Below are 23,257 nucleotides of genomic sequence, written 5' to 3'. Positions count from 1 at the left end.
GTGTGTGTGTGTGGCTGTTGCTGCTGCTGTTGCTCCTCTAATTGTCCAAGTGAACAAGCAAGGCCGAAGCGTTGCATCCAACGCCTCGGATGAAACGCCTGCGAGCCGAGAACCCAAGAAACTGAGGCGGCCCTTCAAGCAGCGCCTCTTTGGCTGGCTGCTTGGCAAGGGTTAAGTGCAAATTGCAGTTATCGTAAGTATTTCCCATACACCATACACACACACACAGCTCCCCTGCTAGATAATAGTGGGGTTACCAAGAACAAATGCTCGCTGATTCTATTTAAGCTCCTAGGAATATTTTGGAGGTGGCTGCTCTAACACTCCGCTACTGGTTAGTAATTAAGAAGTATTTGACGCTGGAGTTGCAGTGTGTAAATCTTCCGATTATGTATTTAAATTTATTTTAATTGCAGCCAAACCAAGAAACTATTTAACACAGATTTTAGACAGACATCAGGCGAACGTGGACAACTCGTCGTTCCTCTACATTCCTCTAAACTTTCTCTATATTCGTTGCAGAGATTTCCGAGATTTATTAGAAGCCTTCTTTCAACAACTAAAAGCTATTTATAGCTTACTCTTGGAGCTATTCTAAGCCCTCTTTTGTTGCTCATTTTATTCACATTTTTGCTTAGATTTTTATTCACACTTCGAGTCGAGCGGAGACCAGGAACATCCCCATTCCCCTCTGCCATTCAGTGGCTCTCGAGTGTAGCCGCCATTCTAATATAACTTGGCCCATTTATCTTGCGTGTTTTTTCTTTGTGCTTAGCAGTCCACCGCCTCCCAGCCAGCACGGGTGGAGTCCAATTTGTTGCTCCTTTATGGCTCCATAAAGGCAGGATATACCATGTCCATGCCCACACCTGAGCTCAATAATTACCGAGCACGCTTTGTCAGAGAGGCAGCCCATTCTCTATGGCTGGTGCCCCATTGTCTCGTGGGTTTGCATTGCGGCTTGAGGTTCCCCTGCTGCTCTCCGAACGGGGGGAGCTCAGCATATTAAGGCATAAAGGAGAGTCAAGATGTTGGGAATTAATTAAAATTTGACAGCTAATAAAATGCAATCACTGCGAGTGTATGGCAACTTGTGATGGCCATCGCAATGTGCTCGTTACAAGGGCCATTTAAGTTGCGAATAGACAGACAATTGCACGCTTCATTTCGCCTGTTCGCCTTGTTTTGACAAGCCACGAGGGAGACGGGGAAATCCAGTCGGAAAATGACAAAAGACTGTCGCAAATCGCGAATGAATCGTCGTGAATCGCGACCAGCCCAGCGAGTGAACTGCCAAAAGCCGGACAATGCCAGGCAGCCGGAAATGGCCTGACTTGATGGGGCTTTGGGCCCGGCCTGGTCGCGTGTCATGAGCAAACAAGATAATGTTACAGCAGTCATCGCAAATTGAACAGAACAAGAGTCCTGTTGCGGTGGAGCAGGAGCAGAAGAAGGACGAGTAGCTGGAATGTGCGGACGCAGTTTGTTTTTCGCTTCACCATCTTGGCGATTTCTACAAAAAGAAAAAAAAATGCAAATGAAAACGTCTCAACTTACGGAATGGCAGGACAGAGCGGTCGAAAGAGAAACTGCCTTAATGAAAATTCTGCCACAGGCCACAGAAGGCGGCCCGGGAGCGGTGTCCCTTACAGCTCTCTCTCCCTTTCTCTCTGTCTTTTTGCGGGGTGTACCCGCAAACTGGAAAATGATTGATCGGCGGCATCAATTTCCGGAAAATGTTATTGCCCAACATTCGACAGTTGGCCGATTGCTGGTCGCCGAGCGCTTTAATTATGCCTGAAGGCATACGTCAGGCTGTACTTTAGCTATAAATATATACAAAAAAGAGTGTTGCATATGTTGCATGCAGTTGCTTTGAAGGTTTTCATTTATGGAAATGTCTGAAACATGTTTCGCCTGCGCAAACAGCAGGCAAGTCGCAGCGAGCGAGCTTGCAATAAAATTCCATTACAGCAGCCATGGACCCGACTTAAAAACTTGGCCGAAAAAAAAGAAAAAGCGGTAAAAAGCCGTACGAAATTTCGTTGCATGCACCCGAAGTAGTGGGGAAGCAGAAGGGAAGCGGGGAGCGCAGTGCAAGTGTATTAAAAGCCAGCAACCATTTGCCCGTTACGTGAGTGCATTGTGTGTGTGTGTGTGTGTGAGAGCAGAGTCCTTGCATATTTTATGAAACTTGCCGCAGCATTTAACACAAACACACACACCCCCAAGCGGCAGGACTGGGCGAGGCAAACTCATTACTCGAATTTATTTAGCACTTAAACAAAATGTTTCCTTCGCCTCAGCCGGCTGATTTGTGCTCCGTTTTGCAGACGAGAAGTTTCTCCACTTCAAAGGGGGCAGGAGGATTACTCTCCCATCTAGCGATCTGCGTATCTTGTGTGCTTCCTGAGGATCCCGCAGGGCGAGCAGCACATGAGTATTTCCCGCTCGTTGGGGGCTGCTGCCGGTTGTTGGCTTCGACTGCCGCCTGAATGCGCCGCAGTTGCTGCAACGGCGCCGGGCCGATGGGCAGCTGTGGGCAGGACTGGCACTTGTCGTGTATATAGCCGCAGTGTGTGCAAATATCCGCCACGGTGCTGAGCATCAACTCGTTCTTGGCGCACGCCTCAATGGAGCCCTGGGACAGGGAGAGGACACTGGCCTGTGGCGTGGGAGATGGCAGTTCGACCTTGACACCACAGCGCGGGCACTTCCCGTAGACATGCGAACATGAGTCCAGCAAGGTCTCATCGGAGCACGCGGGTTCACACTCGCAGTCTTCCGACTCTTCATGGAGGTTCTTCACGCGGCATGTCTGACGCGGCTCATAGAACAATCGTTCGGCGCTACGCAGGTTTTTCTGCTTACGTTTACTCACATGGGTCTTTGGGCATGGTTCGTGGCTCTTCAGCTTGTCCTCCGTGATGCTCCTCTGCTTCTCGAGAGCCAAAAGAACTGGGCTCTTGGCCAACGACTTAAAGTGTTGCGTGTACGTGTCCAACATTTTGCGTATGCTCTTCATAGAGTATCGCATTTCGACGTTCTGCAGGTTCTGCTCCTCTTTCGGATCGATTTCTAACAGGGACATGCTCGACGTTGAGGTGAAGCGAGCGGAGGTGCCAGAGAAGAGTTTTCTGCGCCGCTCCTCGCGCAGATTGCGTTCCATTTTCAACTCCTCATTGATTAGTTTCTTCAGCTGATCGTGGTCCATTTGCCCAGAGGCATTGGCCATTTCGTAGAGTCCGTGCTTTGAATGAACGGCGGAGATGCCCTTGAAGGGACTGTCTCCGTCACCCATGCGCCTGGTCGTATGCTCACTGAGCCACCCAATGTTCTCGGCTATTTCCGATGGCACATTGATGCTGCTGATCCTGTACTTGGATGAGGTCATGGACTTTCCCTCTGCTGCCGGATTGTTCCCATACTCGTTGACAATGGCGCGCAGGTAGTCGAGATACTTCTTGGACAGAAGCTCCACAATATCAGACCGGTCGATGTCCGTGGCCAGCAGCTCCGAGTGCAGACCCGCCAGGGTGTTCCACATATTATGCTTGCCCACAACTGACATGAGAGCTTGGACATCGATCACTTCATCCAGGACACTGTTTCTCTCGATAACGTCCTTCAGCAGGCGCTGCAATCCCCTGAACTTTGGGTCCGAGTTCAAGTCATTCAAGTGGAAGCTGTACCTTAGCTTATCCTCGCTATTCTCATCTGAAAATCGTAGACCCGCATCTGCTGGACCGGGCTCTACGGGTCTCTGCAGTCTCAGTTTGCCCGGCATAAACTGTTCGACTGGCTGCGTATCCTTTGCGACACTGCTCTTTCGCTTTCCCGTTATGGACTTTAAGGACTGCCCTCTCAGGCCGGAGGACTTTCGAGAAACTCTCTGCTTCTTGGGCGCTTTTACCAATGGTTTTGTTCCACATCCAAAGAATTCTTCTCCATCCGGAGCAGCTCCAATGTATTTAGCATAGACATTTCGCTATTTGTGGGCTCCAAATTCTTTGCATGTCTATTTTCAATTTCATGATCTCGCTCGGTTTCTTTGCTGTCCTGATCCTGCGTACTTTCAGTTGTTTCCCCACTTCCATTCTCATTTGTTTCGGATGTGAGTTTGTCCTGCACCTCCAGTCTAAAGAAATTCATCGTTGGCGGCTTATCGGCAACAAGTCGCTGCTTTTTGGTTTTTTTCACAGCTTTTAAAGTGGGTCCTATGTCAGGTAATGGTTCCGTTTTCTGTGGCAAGCCACGGCTCGCTTTACGCCTTCTTTTAGCCCCACGTTGCTTCTGTTTTGGCTTTTCCTGTGCACCAGCTCCATTGTCCCTTGTCCCATCTGCAAGTACACATTTGTGGTTTATGTTTTTTCAGATTCGAATGGTTTTAAAGATATCTTCTTACGCTTTTTGGCTGCTAACTTCCTTCCCACCACTTTGGTTTTCACGCTGACATCCTCGGGGACCGCATCCAGAGTTAGCAATTTCTTCAGATTCATTCGGGTGAGAGTTGTCGATGGACTGCGCCGTTTTGTGTGTCTCTTTTTGGACTTTGATGGTCGACCTGCCTTAATGGCCATCTGTTCCGCGTACAGCTCCTCCAGCTCATCGATTGTTGGCTTTTGGATGCGTTTCAATCTCTTCTTCTGTTTCTTCTTCAACCCCTTTGGCTTGTATGCTCCGCGCAGCTCATTGAAACTAATGTCAACAAATTCGGTCTCGGGCTCAGAGTGTTTTTTCTTCTTGATCTTCTTTGGCTTGGCAGGCATCTCTGGCACGGCGTAGATCCGATCGGAAGGCTTACGGAACTCGGTTGTCATGGGGTCTATTGGGGGACGCTTCTTGCGCAGCACTTCAATATCCCAAAAATCGGAAAACCCCTTAAGGAGACGATTACGTGGCTTCTTGCGATTGCCTTGAAGCTGGGACAGGTAGCGCCTAACCTCTTCGGCCTCCTCTTCCCAGAGGTGCGCCTGACCCTCTATGCTCGGATGGAGATGCGAAGCCCGCTTGAGGCTCTTCCTAAGCTTCAGGAAACACCTGCCCAGCAGCCGCTGCGGTGTACGATGCCTGCCCAGCTGTTTGCGCAGCAGTCGCAGCCGACGATCCAACTGGTGTTCCAGCTGTTGCTGCTGCACAATCAGCCGGCGCTGGGACAACAGCGACTTGGTCCAACTGTTCAGCCATCTCTTGTACATGGCCAGCATTCTGGCCACCTCATGCCGTGCCTGATCCCTCTGCACCTGCTCCATGTCCCTCTGCCTGCCCGCTATCGCATTGCGCACCTTCTGCAGCAGCTCGTCGCGTATCCTCCGCATCATGCGCAGCCGGCGATGGGCCAGGCGTCTATAGCTCCTCAGATGCCTGCCCTTGCGCCTCATCTGCTTCCTCAGCAGCACCATCTTGGTGCAACGATGCAGCAGTGGCAACATCATTGCGTGACATAAAATAAAGCTACTGTTGATTTCGCAAATGTAAATATAGATCAATTGAAATGCCTAAAAATAAACTAAGGTAAGGCCCAAGGGGAAACTCAAAGGTAGCTGTGGGATAAATTAATTCATTTGCATTTAACATTTTCAATTTAATTCAATAATAAAAACTCAACATAAAAAATATAAATAAACATCAAAGAAACTCGCTTAGAGCCCGACGAAGGCCCTGGCCTGCTGCTCGCCGGCCTCCTTGAACAGCTCTGCGGTCTTCACCAGCTTGATGAAGCGGGGCGATAGCTCGCTGGACCTGTGCGACTGCAGGACGTTGTCCATGTTGGTGTGACGCAGCACCTGCTGCAGCTTGGCTTCACGCTGCGTGCGCTCCACGGAGTCTGCCATCTTGCGTAGGTACATGAGATCCATGAGCAGTTCGTCGCGGAGATTGGCCGCCGCACGCTGCTCCTCCAGGGGCAGCTGCTCGTACTGGCGCAGCAGCTTCTTGACCATGCGGGAACGGGAATCAATCTTGCCGACATCGAGCAGACGCACATCCTCGCTGAAGTCATCGGCCAGGCCGCTCACCGAATTCTCGCGCTTCTCGCGGCTCTTCTTCTGCTCGTCCATGGTCTTCAGGATGAGGTCGTAGAATTCGCTGAGGTCCGGGCGCAGAGGGATGCAGGCGCGCAGCCGCACCTGCTTGTCGATGATGTCGCTAATGGCCTCCATGGTGTCCCGCACCATGCTCTCTGTGTGCTGCAGATACTGATCGTTCTTGTCGTTGCGGATCTGATAGAAGTTCTTGGGCTTCTTCTGGCAGCCCTTGCGATTGCGCTCCAGCACGGCCAGCAGGCGATCCATGCCCGGATCATTGCTGACTGCCTCGAGGACGGCCGACACAATGGCCTCCGATGTCTTGCCACTTATGAGCTTCTCCAAGCTGTCATCGCAGGGCTCGGTATTTGAACTGACGCGAAAAGATAAATGTTTAAATTCGTTTTCCTTTTACAGGATTTCCTACTGGCACTTACCATTTTGGCGATTTTCCCTTGGCGCGCACCTTGCCCCATCTGTTGTACCTTCTGTGACTGGTGTTCTCCATATCATAATCCTCAGTAGCTGCTTCGCGAGCATATCGATCCTCATTCTCCATCAAATAATCGTCGTTCTCATGGTCTGCCGCATGCGGCCAATCCAGCATCAGGTCGTCGTTGTCCATCTGATCGAAGGCTGGCTGCATGTTGATCGATCCGTTGCCATGGAACTGTTTTGTCTTTGGATCCCCGCACACGTTCGCATTGATGGACACATTCAGCTTCATGGCATCGGGACTGCTGCAGAAATCGTCGGCTGGCACAGCAGGTCCACTTCCAGGCTCAGGCCCAGGTCCTGGTTCAGGTACAGTTCCAGTTCCAGTATCAGGTCCAGAAGTTGTGCTCTCCTGCTCTGCCGCCCCCTCTGTGGTTGTGCCATTTCCAGTTGCATCTGTAGTGTTCGCCATGGATGGAATCTCCGTTGTGCTTTCACCGAGTCCCGTTGTGGTCGACTCCGTGGAAGCGTCGGGAAGCGGCGTGGTAATGGGCACGCAATTGGGATCTACAGTTATAGGCTGTGCGGGCTGTGTGGGCGCTGGCCCTGGCGTAATGCACGGATCGACTGTGCTCAAGACGTTGCTCTTTACCTGCTTGTTGAAGAAGGGACCAAAGTAACGGTGAACGGCCGATTGCTTCATCAGCGGCGGTGCCTGTACTTTCATTTGCGGTGGTTTCAGTTGGTTATGTAGCGGTGTGTGTTGCTTTTGTGGTAGATATTGCTGTTTCGGCGCATATTGCTTTTGTGGAAGGTATTGGTTTTGCTTTTGTGGAAGATATTGCTGTTGCGGAAGGTATGTACGCTGACTCGGTGACTGCGACTGTTGTTGGCGCTGCTGCTGCTGCTGCTGTTGTTGTTGCTGCTGCAGAGCTGGACGGTACTGTTGCTGCTGAGACGGACGATTCTTTTGAAGCTTCTGCAGTTCATTGAAAAAGTTTGTCAAATTGAAGGTTGCCTTGAAGGAGGGCTGCTGATGGATCTGCAGCTGCTGCGGCGTTTGCTGCTGTGGTTGCTGCTGCTGTTGTGGTTTCTGTTGAGGTGGCTGCTGTTGTGGCTGCTGCTGTTGCATTTGCAGAGGCTGTTGCGTTACCTGATAGCCTCCGTTAGCACGCTGATTCATCATTGGCACCTGAATGCTGGATCCATCATAGAGACTGGCCTCGTCCTCATCGTAGTGAGGCTCTTCTTCAAGTTCCTCCTCTTCCTTGGCATCGGGCATAAGCAGGCCGTTTCCCAAGTCACCGAAACGCAAGCGATTCCCATTGTGATCCTCAAAGTCATCCAACAGTGGAGCAGCCATGCGCTTGGCTCTCTTGTGGCATTCCGTGGGCTGTTGCTCGTCTCCCGTTGAGCGTTTGGAGCGATGCCTCTTCCTGTAAGGCATGCGATGACGTCGACGGCGATGGATGTGTCGCTTCTTGCGCTCTGTTTGACCTCTATGATGCGACATCTCTCTGGCCAGAAGCTTCACCACCGCATCAGCATCGACCAAACGGGGAGCAGCTGTTCCTGCTGCTGCTGCTGCTTCCACGCTCTCAGTCTTGGGTACAACCTCCGCTGGAATGGATGTGACGGACTCCTCCACATTCAGCTTGATGTTCTCCTGCAGCCCGGAATCTTCCACACTGGCTGCTGGCTGGGGTTTCTCCTGCACCTGTGGCTGTTCAAGCTCCAATTGTGGCATGGCAAGGCTGTTGGCATCCATCTCTGTGCTGGGCTTGGTCTCTTGACTGTTCGCCATAATAGCGGAGTCTTGTGCAGTGTCGGCCACCTCTGGCTTTGTCAAAGGGCTTGCCTCTAGAACGGAGGAATCTTTCATCATAGCAGCTTCCGTGGGCTTCACCTCAATGTCCGTTTCCACTTTCACTGGTTCAGATAGCTTCGCCTCAGCTGCACCTTGCACCTTTCCCGAATCAGCTGTTGTTTCCATGGCCTTCGTTTCGATTGGATCTTTTTCCGGCTGCTGTTGAGCATCCCGCTTGCCACCAGAGGTCACCCCATCCTGTAGCTCGACGACTTCTAGGTTGGTCTTCGGGCCTGACTCCTTCACAGCCATTTCCAGGCTCTGCTTTGGGGCGTGCTCTCGCTTGTAGCGTGCCAGATTCCCAGTGGATCTGCGATTGGACCTGACCCTGACCATGTCGGGCATCTGCCGCTGGCTGAGAGCGTGAAAGCGATCGTACGGGGGCAGGTGATAGTCGTAGCTCTGAGGCAGATCCATCGTTTGATGGTCACCGGAGGAGGCAACCTCTGGGAGCTGCATCATGTCGTTGGTCAGCGACGGACTGAAGCCATCGTACTGCGGCCCCAGTTCTGCATCATCGCTCGAGTCAATCTCCCGATTCTGTTCCTGATCCATGTCCATATCCACATCTTGATCTAGATCCTGCCGCTGTTGCTCCCGCTGCATTTTGCGCTGTCGACGCTTCATCACCTCGTCCACGTGACGGGCATGTTGGCTCTCCATCAGCGCATTGCTCGGCAGCGAGGGTCCCATGCCCTTGAGCATGAGGCGGCTGCTCGTCTTCAGCTTGATCTCGTTCATGGGATTGAAGCCGAGATGGAAGCTGCGCTTCATCAGGTCGCTGCCCTTGGGCCGAGGCGGGCGCTGGGTGTTCTCGGAGGCCTCCTGCTCGACCTTTGACAGCTTGTAGTTGGCCTCGTGCAGCAGATTGTTGGGCCGCACCTTGGGTGCATCGAGCTGCGATATCTTTTGCTCGTAGATCCCCTCGGGCACTGGGGCGTCCCCGAACTCCGGCTGATCGTCGCTGACGTCTGCCTTCTTGTGGTACTCCTTCAGCTTGGGCGGATCCTTCTTGCCGGTCTGCTCATGCTCGTTGAGTATCTGCTGCGCATGCTTCAGCTTGATGTCCAGCGAGGAGAGGCCCCCGCCATCGAACTGGAAGGGCGCACTGGTGGCCTCGAGCTGTGGCATGACGAGATCTGCTTCAGGGTCCTTGTACTTTAGCTTCACCTTGCCCATCTCGGTGTCCTGCAGATGTTTCTCGTACTTGCTCACATAGGTCTTGGCCTTGCTCTTCTGCTTGCCGACTGCCCGTGCCTTCTTCTGGCTCGCTGCCTGGAAGTCGCGGTACCAGGCATCCGCTGCCTCCGCCAAGCCAGGCTCCTCCGCAACCTCGTCGCTGGTGTGCACAAAACTGGCCAGCATATCGTCGATAGTGTGCCGCGGCGGCCGGTACAGGCTGTCCGCTCCGCCCAGATTCTGCATCTTGCCACGCGCCTCCTGAACCGCCCGATTGAAGCTGCTCAACTGCTCGCTGCTGGGCTGCTCGGAGTCGGCAGCCGGCAGCATATTTGTGCCACTCAGCAACATTAGAGTCCACCAGAATTGTAGGAAAATCATCCTCGAGGCTGGTGTCGATTCGTCAGACTCAGTTACGAAGTTTCAGCTCACACAAAAGTACAGAGAAAACTCAATTGGAAAGTTCTGCCTCCCAGCCAGCTTGATCTGAATTGGTTTTTCGGGTTTCTCAGTTTTTGGAATCACTTGCCACTGGGTGGGGGTGGCAACAGGTGTCTGGAGTGGATGCACTGGCACTGGCACTGGCACTGGCACTGGCTGCCATTGTCGCACAACTTTGACAACGTGGCGCGATAAGAGTGGCAATGTCACAGAGCCCTCTCTTAACTCTCCTCTACTCGCCTCTGGCCCTCCTGTTGGGGCCTGCATTGTGTCAAGTTTTTCCACACGTACGACGGCTGCGCCGGCGGCTTCCGACATCTGTTCAACATGAAATGTTCTTTGTTGCAACAACACACACACGCACACTTGAATGGATGTAAATGATTTTACCACAGCAGCACACTCCACTCCGCTCCCCTCCCCTCCTACCTCCACCACACAATCAGCTGCAGCATTGTTTCCTCTCCCATGTAAATCAGATTTTTGTTTTATACCAAAACTTTTGCAAGCGAAGGCGGGAAATGGAAATGAAATCGGAATGGGAATGGGTTGCGGGGGGGAGTGTGCTTTGAGCAGCGACAATAACATTTCCTATTTCCTTTTACACCTCCCCCGCCCTGCCTGTGTGTGTGTGTGTGTGTGGGTGCTATCATATCGCTTACTACACACTGGCTGCCTGCCATATTGTCAATGCCAAAGTCGGGACAATGTGCGGCTCGAAATAATTGAAAATAATCAAACATTGGGTGGGAACAACTGCATCATCATCATCATGAGCTCCATCCGCCACCAAACTAATGTAATTAGCTCGCTCCAAAACGCGTTCGTCTCTGATTAAAAGTTTTGCGGCTTGGCTGGTGGTGCGCCACCGCTCGCTAATCCATTGAACAAAACTATGAGTGAGGGAAAACGCAGCCTTATTGTGTGATTTTTAGTGTAAAGTGTCCCAAGGGGTTGTTGCTCCTTTCGTTTTTGATTTTTGGGAGTTTGGAAACAAAAATTAATTAAAACATGCTGCTTTTAATCAATAATAAATGTGTAAACACTAAATTTGAATACTGTTAATATCTTCTAATCGCGGCCAAAGCAAACTCTGCTGACTTTTCTGGGTTGGAATTCTTTCATAATTCACGCGGACGCGCTCTCAGTGTCCGTCTGTTGTTTTTCGATTATGGGGTAGCATTGTCTTGGCTTAAAGTTTTTTTGTGGAGCCCCCACCGACCAGCAGCACTGTGGCTGTTGGGTGGAAAATATTACAGCGATTCCTACTTATGCCTCGATTCGTTTGCCTTGTAAGGCAGACTGCACAAAGGGACGCCAGGGGAGGATGGGGTGGCCAGCGACATGACAAAGGAGAGCCGAGCAGAGGGAGAGATGTAGAGGCAGAAAAAAGAACAGCCAGCGCATCCTTGGACTCGTGCATCACAGGACATGACATGGCACGAGCCATTTCGTTTGTTTTTTCTATTCCCATTTTACAGCTGTCCCATGTCCAAACAAATTTCTTCTCGTTTTTTTGTTTTTTCTTTTTATTTGTATTTCTCTCTCTGCGATCTCTGAGTAAAATATTATGTTACCCGGCATTACAAAGAAAGAGAGAAACTTTTTATGCGCGTCAAACATATGCATGCAGACTGTAAGGGGTATATCTGACTACCGTCAGCAGTCGTTTCATCTGTCATAGCTGTTATGTCAACGATTAGTACTATGGGAAAATAGTTATAAAAGAATTTACCAAAGTGCTTATTTCACAATTTCATCTGGGCAGCCACTGTAATAGCACAACATCACTGTTAAAACCACATGGTGCCGCTCTTCATTAACAGTTAGTGGCGCTCTCTTTCAAAGTTCGCTCTCACGATCCACACGGCTCTCACTTGAAAGCTGGCAGGTAGCCACGAAACAATTACAGTTACTTTCATTACTTCCACTCTCCCACAATCAGTAAACAGTAATAAATCCGAGTAGCGGGTATCTTTTAGTCGCAATAATTAAGTACGACGCTCTTGGTTCCATTATTAATGCATTTTTGCCAGCGGCCAGCACGCTGAAAGATGAGCTTGGTGGGAAAGAACTTATTTAAATGCAATTTCTATAAACAAATTTGAGCTGCTTATGCATATGCAGCAAGCCGCACACAAGCAATTCATTAAGCGGCAGTCGCAAATAGAAAATTACTGACAAAATGCTGTCCGACAGTTTACGAGCCGCAGACGGCAGGGAGCAGGATGGAGTCATGGACCTGGGGGGCCACGCGGCACGAGGCAGACACGCCGAATGGCAGGAACTTATTTACAACTTTCAAACGCTTCATTTTATTGGTCTCGAAATGAACAAATGGCGCACAAGCCGCACCGAGATACATATAGAGAGACGGTTTTGGCTGGGATAAAAATTTTGCATAATTTATGAGCAGAGCGGCAGCAAACGGCGGCACCACACGAACGAAGGACTTTGCAAAAACAACGCACGAGCACACGGCCAACTGATTTAAATGCAATTGCATTGAAGTATGTTGTCCTGCCTCTGCTCGTGGTCCGGGTCCTTGTTGGGCTACGGATATATCGTAGAGACCGCCGCACGTGCTGCATCAACAGGAGCATCGATGGCCAGCCAGACTCCTTGTGCTGTCCTGCTGCTTGGCCATTTCTTTTCTTTTGCCAAGGTGTTGAGATGAGCAGACGTGAAGCTGGAAGCCAGAGCCAGCCCGGTATTCCCTTGGTCACAACTGTCGTCTATTTGCACGGCCAAAGGAGACGGCTCGAAAGGCAAACAACCAACAAATTTAGTGTATTTCGTGCATTCCTAAAATTGTCAGAATTTATGTGACACGATGCCACGCCAATTGATCAGATTAAAAAAACATGAGAACCCACGAAGGAGGATGCTCCGCACAGACAATGCAGGTGAGAGGCCATCGTAGATATTCAAATATATGGACCGAAAAGGGCAACAGTTTGGTCTTTAATCCTCAGGTGACAAAATGCTTTAATTCAGGGGGTAACCAGTTTATAAGATGCGATCACAAAGCATCTCAAATGTACACCACAGATAAGCGTAAAACTGCCCGCGGGAGGGGATAGAGAGAGAGAGAGAGAGAGAGCAAGCGAGAGACTCAATGGCAAACATCATGCATCAACGTCCTCTGGCCAATAAACAATATTGCGATAATTTTGCGGCAGCAATGTAATTAAATTACTTAGCCAGTCCCTAGTCCTGGACAGAATACGCCCCCCGGGGCAATGCATCACACAAAATCCTTTCAGCAGATCCGCGAAATGCCAAACGGCAGCCGGGCCCTGCCCTGGAGTTCGGTGGCGCTTGGCTCAGGGGCATATTTCCATAAAGCCGCAATAGCCGCTGTCAATATGCGGATTAACACATCAATTACCATGCACACGAGTATCTGGCCAGGGAGGGAGCTGCCCATGGATATTGATAGGAGTTTTGGGTTGTGTGTTGGGGCAGGGCAGGGCAGGGCGGGGACTGGGACTGGGCTACCAATTGCTCTGGCAGTGACAAAAATTTCATTTCGCCGAGTAATTTAATTATTTGCATAATTGCACAATCCAGCCGCAACTTGCTGGCGGAAAAACAATTTGAATTCCGTTCTGGCCGTCAGCAGCAGCAGCAGCAGCAACCGTCATAAGCGCCCCCCGCCTCGTCCCGTTCTAGTCGCATTCCCATTTACAGTTATGACGTGAATGAAGTGAAAATGTAACCATTTCCAGGCTCGACTCGTCCCGCTCGAAGCCGGACACTGGATAACTAAATTAATTCGATAATTGACTTCAATTCTCTTCGCCTGCCCCACGCATTCGCCCCTTCCGGCTGCGCGGCAAACTGTTGATGCTGCTGCCCCCTGGCCATGGGCTTCTCCTCTCCGCTGCCGAATGCCTCCTGGCTCTTTCTTTTTTATGGGCGGCGCACAGAGAACACATAAAAACGTCTGTTGCGTGTTGCATATGGAAAATTGCCAAAAGTTGGACGAAAAAATGCGAGCGAGCGAGCGAGTGGAGAAGTCGCAAAAGGAAATGTTGCAAAGTAGTAAAGGCTAGGCTAATGGCAATGGCATGACGACCCCTCAACAGCAAAAAAAAAAACACAAGAAAAGCACCAGAGGAAGTGGCAGACAGAAGGACAAGAAAACATGTCCAAGAGGCGGGCAAGGAGCCAAGGAGCCAGTCAGAAAGTTGTTTTTTCTTTCCTTTTTCTTTATAGTTGTGCAAGTGCATGTGATTGCTTTATGAGCCACAGATGAAGTGGCCGGCACGTCCGGGTCCAAGTTCAGGTCCGGGCTGTCATTTAGTTAATTATAAGCAATTAGCAGCGAATGTTGCCAGCCAGAAATTAAATAAAAGCCACCCGAAATGCATCCATTGCATATATTTGTTGCCTCCCACTACGAGTCACGGACGAAAGATTGTAAAAATTGCAGAACAATTACCATTACAAGTCAATATTGAGTCCGTCTGTCAGTGCTGAGAGGAACAAACACTGGCAGTAAACATAAAAGGAAGTACGAGTATATCGAGAGCCATTCAATGTCGATTCATTATGTTGTGCCCTTCGCCAACGTTTGTCAGAAATGTACGGAAATATACTCGTGGTACGAAAATCCAATTGGTGCCGCATTAAAGTTGCATTAGAAGTTTAGAATACCGCAGCAGAGTGCACAACTTTCCAGCTTGTTACACATTAATCCGCTGCATGCTGTGGGCCGTTGGGGCTGCCCCATGAGTGGAGTGGCTGCGTGGCAGGTGTGTCCTGATCCTGACTATTTATCAATTTATTACGCGGCAAAAGTTCCTTTTGTGGCCGCTGTCTCTGACAGCGTTCAATGCGCACTGGGAATTCGCTTGTCGATGCGTGCGAGCCGCTGAATTAGCCGGGCCCACAGACACGTATGGATTGCCAGGAAACGGATGCGGACTCGGCTGTTTGCCTCAGGTGGCTGGGCTGGGCTGGGCCTTGTTAACGGATTTATGCAGCGATAATAAAAGTTGCACGCTGCAAATTGATTTATGTGCAAGTGCGGGAGGGCCAACAATTGCCGAGCCAGGCCCTGACGGGGGGCCAAGGAAAACTTTTAATTTTCCAAATGTATTCGCCGACAGAGAACTTGATGTCTTCGATGGGCCACGCACATAAAGAACGTAGCCAACTAGAGGCAGAGCCGGAGAGACAGAGTCCCAGAGAGAGCCGTGGTGCAATTTAGGGGCCACGGAGCCAACGTAAAAACTGGAAAATTATGACCAAAATGAGAATTTAATCGAAATACGTGAGCGGAAAAATGAAAATTTGACTGCAACTTGGGAGAGTGCGCACCGCGCACTTGTCTGACTGGCCGAGACCTAGAGGCAGAGGCAGAGGCCGAGAGACTCCTGCAAACAGTCCGCAGGAAGCAGGCAGCAGGCAACAGGCAACAGCATAAAATGCCAAGTGCAAGCTCATGCAATTTTTATCATGGCCACAAATGTTGCTCCAACTCCAGCTTTAGCTACTGCTACTACTCCTTCGTGCAGCAGCACATCCTGGCATCATCATCAACACTGTCTTCATCTGCTTATGCGTTACCTTGAGGCCCCACGCAGACTTCTGACTGCTGACTCCAACTCCAAGTGCAGCCCGTTTCTGGTCGTGGCAATTGCACAAATTAATGCCGCCCGACGCTGACTCTTGCTTTCTTTGCAACTCCAGCATTTACCTTTGCTACTACCCAGACAGACAGACAGATAGACAATTCTCAAATGAGTCAACAGCAATAAAATTGTTTATTTTATTACCAGTCTACCCCAGCGTTGGTTCCGAGATCAGGCAAGGGACAGCGGGCTTAATACCTCTCGATCGTGATAAATATGAGAGCAGACAAAGGATAAACCTTCCAAGTTTAGCACTGAATAAAACTGGAACTGCAAAAGCTAAGCATCACTGAGTAACGGGGACTCTCAGCTAGCTCTCTCTTCTGCGTATGTCTGGCAACGCCAAAAGCTAGAGAGCAGCTTGGCTGCCAAATTGAAAGCTCCGCTTCGAGCGGCGCTCAGTGCCAGGCCCAGCCATGACGCTGCTGACGATCTGCCGGTGGCTCAGGTCACAGGCTGACGTATAAAACCAAATGCCGAACCTGCGATGCAACCAGTTGCGTGCCACAAGTCGCCAGGTGAACAAGTGAGAAAGAAACAGCGAGAGAGAGCGATCGAGAGTGAGAGATAAAGAGAGAGCTATATATCCCAGAGACTATTCAGTTCCGTTGTTGAGTTGAGCGTTAAGCGAGTGTACAATGTGCGGACAGGGCCGACTATTGAGAGCGATGGAGGTGGCCAGCGTGGTGCTGGTGCTGCTGGGACTGCTGCTGGCCGGTGCGGGAGTCAGCGAGGGCCGCCCCATGGACCTCTACGATGATGTGAGCGACTTCTTCGATGCCATTTCCTTGGACGATGTCGCCAATACCGGCCGCAATACGCATCCGGAGCAGTTCTGCCTAATGCCGGCCCGCAAGGGCGTCTGTCGCGCCCTCATACCGCGCTGGCGCTACGATCCCGAGCAGAAGAAGTGCGTGGAATTCAAGTTCGGTGGCTGCGATGGCAATGAGAACAATTTCTCCAGCTACAAGGACTGCATGTCCACCTGCGAGGGCATGTAGGGATCACCAGGATCTGAAGCTACTGCTGATCGGCCGAATCTGGCCGATGTGTTGCCAAAGGCGACTGCTTTTCTTTCGAGCTCTGCAAAGTAGCGAACCAAAGGCAGCATTTACTTTAACCCCACACACACACACACACACACATCATAATCTAATCGATTAACTCTTCTCTACTATGTAATATTTATATACTTAGTTTCTGTCATTGATCCATTTATTTTGTACTTGCGGCTAGGCGGTGTACAACACCACCGATCCGATCCACCTCGAGCTTAAGTTATTGTGATAAAACAAATCAAATTGATTCATCATGAAATAAAGAAGTTTTTATACAAAACGGAATATGAAAATGGTTTTTTTATGATATATTTTTTGATGCAAAGAACGGAGAAGGAAAGCTCTAAAGTGGAAGTGAAAATGGGGTTCGAAAACGTGAATTAAAATCCCTCAAATAACTCCACATTCGTTGCCTTTTTAGTTCGAATTTTCTCCATATTTATAAATATTTAATTTAATATTCTTCCGGCTTGCAAAATTCAAATCTCTCAAATGAAGTGCAGACTGTTAGACTTTTCTAGACTCTTCTGGCAATTGTTTAAACCAAGTTAAAGATAGAAAACCAGTTCATTGAATACTTATTTATGCCTTCACAGCCAAACATAAACAGATGCGAATTCCGTGTCGGCGGCCTCACATTTTTTGCAACTGAGAGGCGACCACTTTGCCGGGGGCAAAACTCAGTCAACGCGGCTCCACTTTCATAGATTTCACTTGGAAATGGCCCAAGTCAAGTCTCTCCTCAGTCTCTCAATGCAAAACTGGGCCCCCCATTCATGCGGCTGGCCAGCACTCAAGCGATCAATTGATCGATCGATCGATCGCTCGATCGTTCGACAACAACAAACGAACAAACAAGATCAAATAGCTGCAAAGGTCACATGGAGAGACAGATGACTAGACCACGTCAATGGGTTCCCAGTTGGGTCTAGGTAAACCACTACGATCTGCGTCAGCGGTAAAAATACGCACAGATACGGACTGGCCAGGCCAGCAACCAAACAAGCAAACATAAACAATTGAAAGGTGCGAATTTATGTTAAGCCGATTGCCAATAAACCAAAGAGAAAAAAAAGGAGAAATAACTCAAAATCGAATTCAACGAATGTGCATAATTTTTGATACAAAATCGCTGAAGCAAGACCTAAGCGAGGGCAAATGCTGGGCTCTGGAGCTGGAGCTGGAGCTGGAGCTGCAGCTGGGGCTGTGGCTTGGGCAAATTTCCAAGATATTCGCATTTTCTGCACACGTACAAACTCGTACACACAGTGTACTATTTGTTTATAGGTTCATTTTGTTATAAACAACCTATTGGATCAATGACCTAAAGCCGCTCGCTCAGCAAAACAAAACGCGAAAATGCGGGCTGTACTGATCCAAAAATGAATCGAACTGAGCGGCGTTGTTGCAACATCTAATCGCAACCGGCGGCTGGACCGGCGGCTCTCACAGCTCTAACGATGCTTTTAATACCCTAGATAGTAGGAGGAATATTCCTTCTACAAATCCAATTCCTAATCCAGGATAATTAAATTAAAGTTGTGACTAATTTCCTGCTTTTCTGCCATTAGAAAATGCGTGTCACAATGGGCCCCAGTGCATGGGCCACAGACATTTTATATCTGTTGAAATTTTCTCAGCAATTTGCGGTCTGGTCAACGTGCAAGTGAGCGGCGCATGCGCAACATTCGCTGGATGTTGGCCAAGCTTCTGGAAAATTCTGCGCTGCATGTTGGCCAACGCAGCGAACTCAATCGAATGGAATTGAAGTTCTTTGTTTTGTGGAAACAAAGTAGCAGCAAAAATGGAAATAGATGCCAGGTTGGTCACTTCCAAGTGGTTGGCAAGAGTCAATAACACTTTTTAACCTGCACCTACGCCAGTGAGTAACAGAAATTGCATCAAAGGCAGGCAGCGGCAGGCAGCGGCAGGCAGCGTGGCAAAATTAATGGCAAAATGAGCGGCAAAGAAATTTGAACAATTTTCGTTATTTGTTGTAAGCTAGAAATTAATTAAAATGCACTAGGCACTGCAACACAGCGGCAACATGCCATGAAAACTCACAATAACACATTTTCCGCGTTTCTGCAGCGGCTACCACGCCAGGCAGCAGCGAACGCATTTTATTAGCCACACTACACCGTCCAACATGAATGTTTACATTGGGTTTTGGTTTTTGCCATCTTTTATTTTGCCTTCCTGCTGTTCGAACTTATTTATTTGAGGCACGTACGCTGGAGAGCTGGACACAAAAGTGCAACGGCAACCAAGTCGGCCGACCACAATGCAAATAAAAGTGCATCAATTCAGAAAGCAGAGTTATGGTTACTCTTCCACAGTTCCAGTGAGAGGATCACGAAAGGTTTATTTAACATATTTATAAGAGTAGTAAGGGTTTTCCCTGTGCTATACCGCAAAGTAGGGCGCTTCAGAGTTACAAATAAAATAGAAACCGACCTAAGGAAATGTTAGCCTGATCGCTATCATATAGGACATGCCCTTTGCCAGAGCATCACAATATTCTCTGCGAGACCCACCCACTAGCTGCATGCCTAACCTTTCGATGGGCTTGTGTCTATGTTGAAGCGGCGACATCAACAGCGACAACGACACCAACACCGACAACATCCAAAGTCAACGAACTTTGACGTCGTGCAGGCAGTAAAAGACAGTTCTTTGTTTTTCTTGTTGTTGCGGTGCTGCTGCTGGTGCCTGCTGGTGGGGGTGATGGGAAAAATACATAGTAATAAACAAGACGGGGTGCCCCATTGTAATTGTTGGCTGCTGCTGCCGCTGCTGCTGCCGTGGATAGTGCAAATATGCATAATCAAGCGCAAACAGGCAAACGGTGGCATCGATACACCCATGAGTAATGAAATGCAGCGAAAAAGAAAAAATAAACACAGACACCCATATCAGCACAGTGGCAGGAAAAGTGAGCTTCAAATATTTGTAGGGTACACGCTGCGTATACACATTACCTATTGGTATAAACATTTATGCAGAAGGCTGCCTATTAAGTTAACCATTCCTAGATAATAATTACAGGTGTTGTATTCTATGGAAGGAGATTTACAACTATACAAATGTATCCCCAGAAATTCCGTGGAAATTCGGCTAACATTAGTCCCTCATTTATTTACGTATTAAGTAATTCTCAATTAGTTTTAAAACATTTATGTTTCCCCTATTTACTCAATATCAAGATACTATTTCAACATCACTGTGCCACAGACTTTGTAGGAACTATCCAACGTGAGGGCTGGCAGCTTTATCTGTTCATAAGCAACTGAAAATGTTCAACAATATTGAAATGTCAACCCGAAGATAAGAACATTTCGGTCACGCAATTAAGATTTGACACCCGAAAGTTATCTTATCCAAGCGATGATGGATGAATACAATGCAGAAAGACAACGCGGCACACGAGAATGATAAACTTTAGTTCGTTATTATATAATTTATCGACTTTTTCAGTTGCTAAATACAATAATATATATATCATTATTATCCATAGACTAACATACACAATGTAAATATATATTTATGTTTATGTATACATATATGTATATATATACTCTATATATTCATTTTCTTCCATATGTATATATATTTGCTTTGTTATTGAATTCGTTGCTGCCCGCCTAACTGCCATAGGTATGCTCTTCCGTTTGTTAGCGTAGCTAAATATAATCATGTGTTGTGTGGTTGCTGCCATGCAAGTATTAGCTTGAACAATTTCCGATTGATAAACATACATAATGTTAGCGCATAACTAGCTCTAGGCATTATCATCCATTTATCGTCAACGTTAGAGATGTGTCTTTCGTTTTGCTTTTGCTTTTCGTTATTTTTCGATACAACAGTGTGAGCTCTTGGCTTGAATTAGTGCATTAGGCATACAAATGGAGGTGCGGGCCAGGCTCCGTCTTAGTAGATGGCATACACATAGATCAGACATGCAGGAGAAGCGAAGACGAAGACGAAGGCGAAGACGAAGAGTGTGCGTATTAGCAGGCAATGTCCGTGGTGACGCTCTTTATGCTCTCCGAGCTGAAGTGCACGCAGCCGTACTTGCAGACCAGCGTCCAGACATATGGAATGAAGAACTCCTCGGGTGCATCCTCCTCCACGTACTTAAACTTAAGATCCGGAAACTTCTGCAAAAAAGAAGCAAATAAAATCACATGAAGCCCCTCACATGTCTCCCACTTACCCTCAGCCGATCGCTGGACCATTGGCTGGCACCCTTCGATATCACCTCGAGCACCTCGTTGACACCCAGTTCGCCGCGCTGTTCCTGCACACGCTGCAACCGCGATGAGAAGAAGCCCACCACCTGAGAGAGCAAGAGGATAATTAATTTGCTGTTTCATACGAGGATTACCAGCGAGGATGGCTAACCATGTCGATGTTCTGGACGACGTCCTGGAAGGCGTGATGACTGCGGAATCCCTCGAAGACACTGCGCTTGTACAGCAGCGTGTAGACCAGATTCGGGCAGTACACGAGCTGATTTGTAAGGCAGGAGTTGAGGATTTCCAATACCATGCGCAGCACCTCCTCCAGCACGCTCAGATCCTGGAGCATATCCTCGGCCGTGGTGGCGACATTGACGAACACAGCACTGTCGGCGGGCTCCTTCAGCTGGGCATCCAGCCGCGTGTGCTTGCGCGCCAGCGTCTCGAAGAGCGAGACCAGGCGTTGCGCCACATAGGGATGGAGGGCGCGGAAGTGTCCGGACATGTTGGCCAGAGCTGCCAGGCAATTGGTGTGCAAGTACTTGTCGCGCATCTTCAGCATGTTGTACTGTATGGTGCGGATGACGATCAGGATGAGGATGCCGCCCAGCGATATCTCCGATATGGTGCGCTCCGTATACCACGTGATGTTCTTCAGCATCTGCAAAAGAACATCAAATGGGTTGGGTTGCTGGGTTGTTGCTTTGCTCAAACTTACAATCGTGTGGACGTTTTTGTTGAAGCCCTCGTCTTCGCTCAGAATGAGGAGCACAATCAGCGACATGTAGATGTGATGGGAGTTGCTGTCGGGGGCATTGTACAGGGTCTGCAGAATGGGTATGACCAGCTGCTCGAGGTCCTGCTGCTGCATGACGAACCTGTAGAAGCGCTCGTTGCGATGGAGCAGCAGATAGAGCAGCAGCGTGGCCTGGTCAATGGTGACAATGCGGCACAATGTCTCGTAAACGGCCGAGAAGTCTATCTGGAAGGACACCGTTCCCTGCTTGGGCGAGTCTTTGGAGTCGGCGCAGCCGAAGAGACTGGCGCGATAGGCATTCTCCTGGGCCGTGCAGTGGTTTGTCAGTATGAGGATGAGCAGCAGGCTCTGGTTGGCCAGCGGATAGTGGGTGCGAAACTGCTGTGAGAGCTCGCCGCCCACGGCGTTGCTCGCCTTCAGCACATCCTGCTGCTTGCGGAACGTGAAGATGGAGAGCAGCGATTCAGCGATGCCGAAGACGAAGGAGCCCGCCGAGCTGGAGCCGAACATGGTGTGCGGCACCTCCACCATGCGCGCCACAAAGTGCAGCAGGGCCGACATCAGCACGTTGGCGTGCTGGCACTTGAAGACCGTGCGAAAGACGATCGACTTATCTGTGGGCTGCTGCGCAAACAGATGCACCGACAGCAGCGTGATCAGCATGTTGACGGCCTCCAGGTGCAGGTGGTAGGTGAACTCCTTGACGGGAATCACTACAATCAGGTTCACCAAGGCATCAATGAAGGTCTCGAACTTGGCGCCGTCCACGAAGACAGGCGCTGAGGCGGCTGCTGCAGCAGCGGTCGCTGCCTGCTCCGTGGCCTCGATGGCAATGGTGGCACTTTCCGCCGGCGTCTGTTGCTGCAGCTCAACGGCCGCCTGCACAAGCTCGGCGCTGGGCAACGCCTCGAAATGCTGCAACAACTGGAACTCGGATCCGGTCTCGTTGATGTACTTGACCAGGCTGCGAATGATGAAGAGGGCGTTGAAGGTCTGCCACACATGCATGTTGCTCTCCTGGTCGGACAGCGACAGCAGCTCGCTGGTCTTCTCCAGGAACACGGTGACCAGGGAGCCGAAATTGCCCGTCTTCAGATTGTTGCCAATGAACGACTGGCACAGCGTCTCCAGCCGGCTGTCCAGGTTCAGCTGATCCTGGCTGAAAACACACACAAAAAACATTAACCAGACCACTTGATGACGTTGACACACTTCCACAGCCCGCACGCAGCCAGTACGCACCTGTTCTCCGGCAGCACAATGTTGTAGTTGAGCAATCCATTCCAGAAGGCCTCGTCATCGTGGGCAATGTGGTGGCGCCCAACGAACCGCTGCAGCCACTCGTTGGACCCCAGGTCCGCCGTCCGGCTGACGTTGATGCCCATTCTCCTCTGTCGTGCGTGCGACCTGTCCCGTCCCTGTCCCTGTCGCCACTAGCGACAAACAATCAATTTGTGTGCTCACTGCTCGGCGAGGCTATTACTGCATTTGGTTTAGCTGGCCAACGACTGCTTGGCCCGTTCCAGTTAGCAAAATATAATAACAATTGTCGATGTTCTTGGCACGGGCACGTCACCCATTTGTGGAGTGTAGTGTTTTTTTATGGTTTTT

The 23,257-nt window shown here is 49.7% G+C and overlaps 4 protein-coding genes across 5 annotated transcripts; 1 reads left to right on the top strand and 3 right to left on the bottom strand.

Annotated features, from left to right (window-relative positions):
* Nucleotides 1-2,302: 2,302 nt before the first annotated feature.
* On the bottom strand, nt 2,303-5,473 carry LOC117889711. The gene is made up of 3 exons (XM_034794131.1): nt 4,406-5,473; nt 3,914-4,340; nt 2,303-3,860 (listed from the first exon to the last, which is right to left on the bottom strand). The coding sequence occupies exons 1-3, from the start codon at nt 5,433-5,435 to the stop codon at nt 2,303-2,305; spliced, it is 3,015 nt and encodes a 1,004-aa protein (XP_034650022.1). The 5' UTR covers nt 5,436-5,473.
* A 137-nt stretch (nt 5,474-5,610) lies between these two features.
* On the bottom strand, nt 5,611-9,969 carry LOC117891127 (formin-J). The gene is made up of 4 exons (XM_034796331.1): nt 7,959-9,969; nt 6,860-7,832; nt 6,464-6,799; nt 5,611-6,399 (listed from the first exon to the last, which is right to left on the bottom strand). Exons 1-4 carry the CDS (start codon nt 9,886-9,888, stop codon nt 5,643-5,645), a joined length of 3,996 nt encoding a protein of 1,331 aa, XP_034652222.1. The 5' UTR covers nt 9,889-9,969; the 3' UTR covers nt 5,611-5,642.
* A 6,130-nt stretch (nt 9,970-16,099) lies between these two features.
* Nucleotides 16,100-17,853, top strand: LOC117891128 (kunitz-type serine protease inhibitor nigrescinin-6). Of its 2 annotated transcripts, none has more exons than XM_034796333.1 (2): nt 16,100-16,603; nt 17,816-17,850. In XM_034796333.1, exon 1 carries the CDS (start codon nt 16,229-16,231, stop codon nt 16,589-16,591), a length of 363 nt encoding a protein of 120 aa, XP_034652224.1. In that variant the 5' UTR covers nt 16,100-16,228; the 3' UTR covers nt 16,592-16,603; nt 17,816-17,850. The 2 variants fall into 2 exon arrangements, with proteins under 2 accessions (XP_034652224.1, XP_034652223.1); XM_034796332.1 differs by having other exon boundaries at nt 16,101-16,610; nt 17,817-17,853.
* Nucleotides 17,854-20,472: 2,619 nt separating this feature from the next.
* Nucleotides 20,473-23,252, bottom strand: LOC117892018 (dymeclin). The gene is made up of 5 exons (XM_034797911.1): nt 22,889-23,252; nt 21,608-22,805; nt 21,053-21,550; nt 20,865-20,987; nt 20,473-20,808 (listed from the first exon to the last, which is right to left on the bottom strand). Exons 1-5 carry the CDS (start codon nt 23,029-23,031, stop codon nt 20,659-20,661), a joined length of 2,112 nt encoding a protein of 703 aa, XP_034653802.1. The 5' UTR covers nt 23,032-23,252; the 3' UTR covers nt 20,473-20,658.
* Nucleotides 23,253-23,257: the final 5 nt, after the last annotated feature.

Source organism: Drosophila subobscura, chromosome E (assembly GCF_008121235.1).
Source record: "Drosophila subobscura isolate 14011-0131.10 chromosome E, UCBerk_Dsub_1.0, whole genome shotgun sequence".
NCBI lineage: Eukaryota > Metazoa > Arthropoda > Insecta > Diptera > Drosophilidae > Drosophila > Drosophila subobscura.
The sequence above is the reverse complement of the archived record's forward strand: the minus strand, read 5'-3'. Positions and strand labels throughout refer to the sequence as shown.

Coding starts and splice junctions, on each gene's coding strand:
- LOC117892018 (XM_034797911.1), bottom strand. CDS start 23,031: ATGGGCATCAACGTCAGCCGGACGGCGGACCTGGGGTCCAACGAGTGG. Junction 20,988..21,052: donor TCGTCCAGAACATCGACATG/GTTAGCCATCCT, acceptor TTGCTCTCTCAG/GTGGTGGGCTTCTTCTCATC. Junction 20,809..20,864: donor GGTCCAGCGATCGGCTGAGG/GTAAGTGGGAGA, acceptor TCTTTTTTGCAG/AAGTTTCCGGATCTTAAGTT.
- LOC117889711 (XM_034794131.1), bottom strand. CDS start 5,435: ATGATGTTGCCACTGCTGCATCGTTGCACCAAGATGGTGCTGCTGAGG. Junction 4,341..4,405: donor GAAGTTAGCAGCCAAAAAGC/GTAAGAAGATAT, acceptor GTGTACTTGCAG/ATGGGACAAGGGACAATGGA. Junction 3,861..3,913: donor GATGTGGAACAAAACCATTG/GTAAAAGCGCCC, acceptor CGGCCTGAGAGG/GCAGTCCTTAAAGTCCATAA.
- LOC117891128 (XM_034796332.1), top strand. CDS start 16,229: ATGTGCGGACAGGGCCGACTATTGAGAGCGATGGAGGTGGCCAGCGTG.
- LOC117891127 (XM_034796331.1), bottom strand. CDS start 9,888: ATGATTTTCCTACAATTCTGGTGGACTCTAATGTTGCTGAGTGGCACA. Junction 7,833..7,958: donor AGAGATGTCGCATCATAGAG/GTCAAACAGAGC, acceptor GCCACAAGAGAG/CCAAGCGCATGGCTGCTCCA. Junction 6,400..6,463: donor AAGGGAAAATCGCCAAAATG/GTAAGTGCCAGT, acceptor TTTTCGCGTCAG/TTCAAATACCGAGCCCTGCG.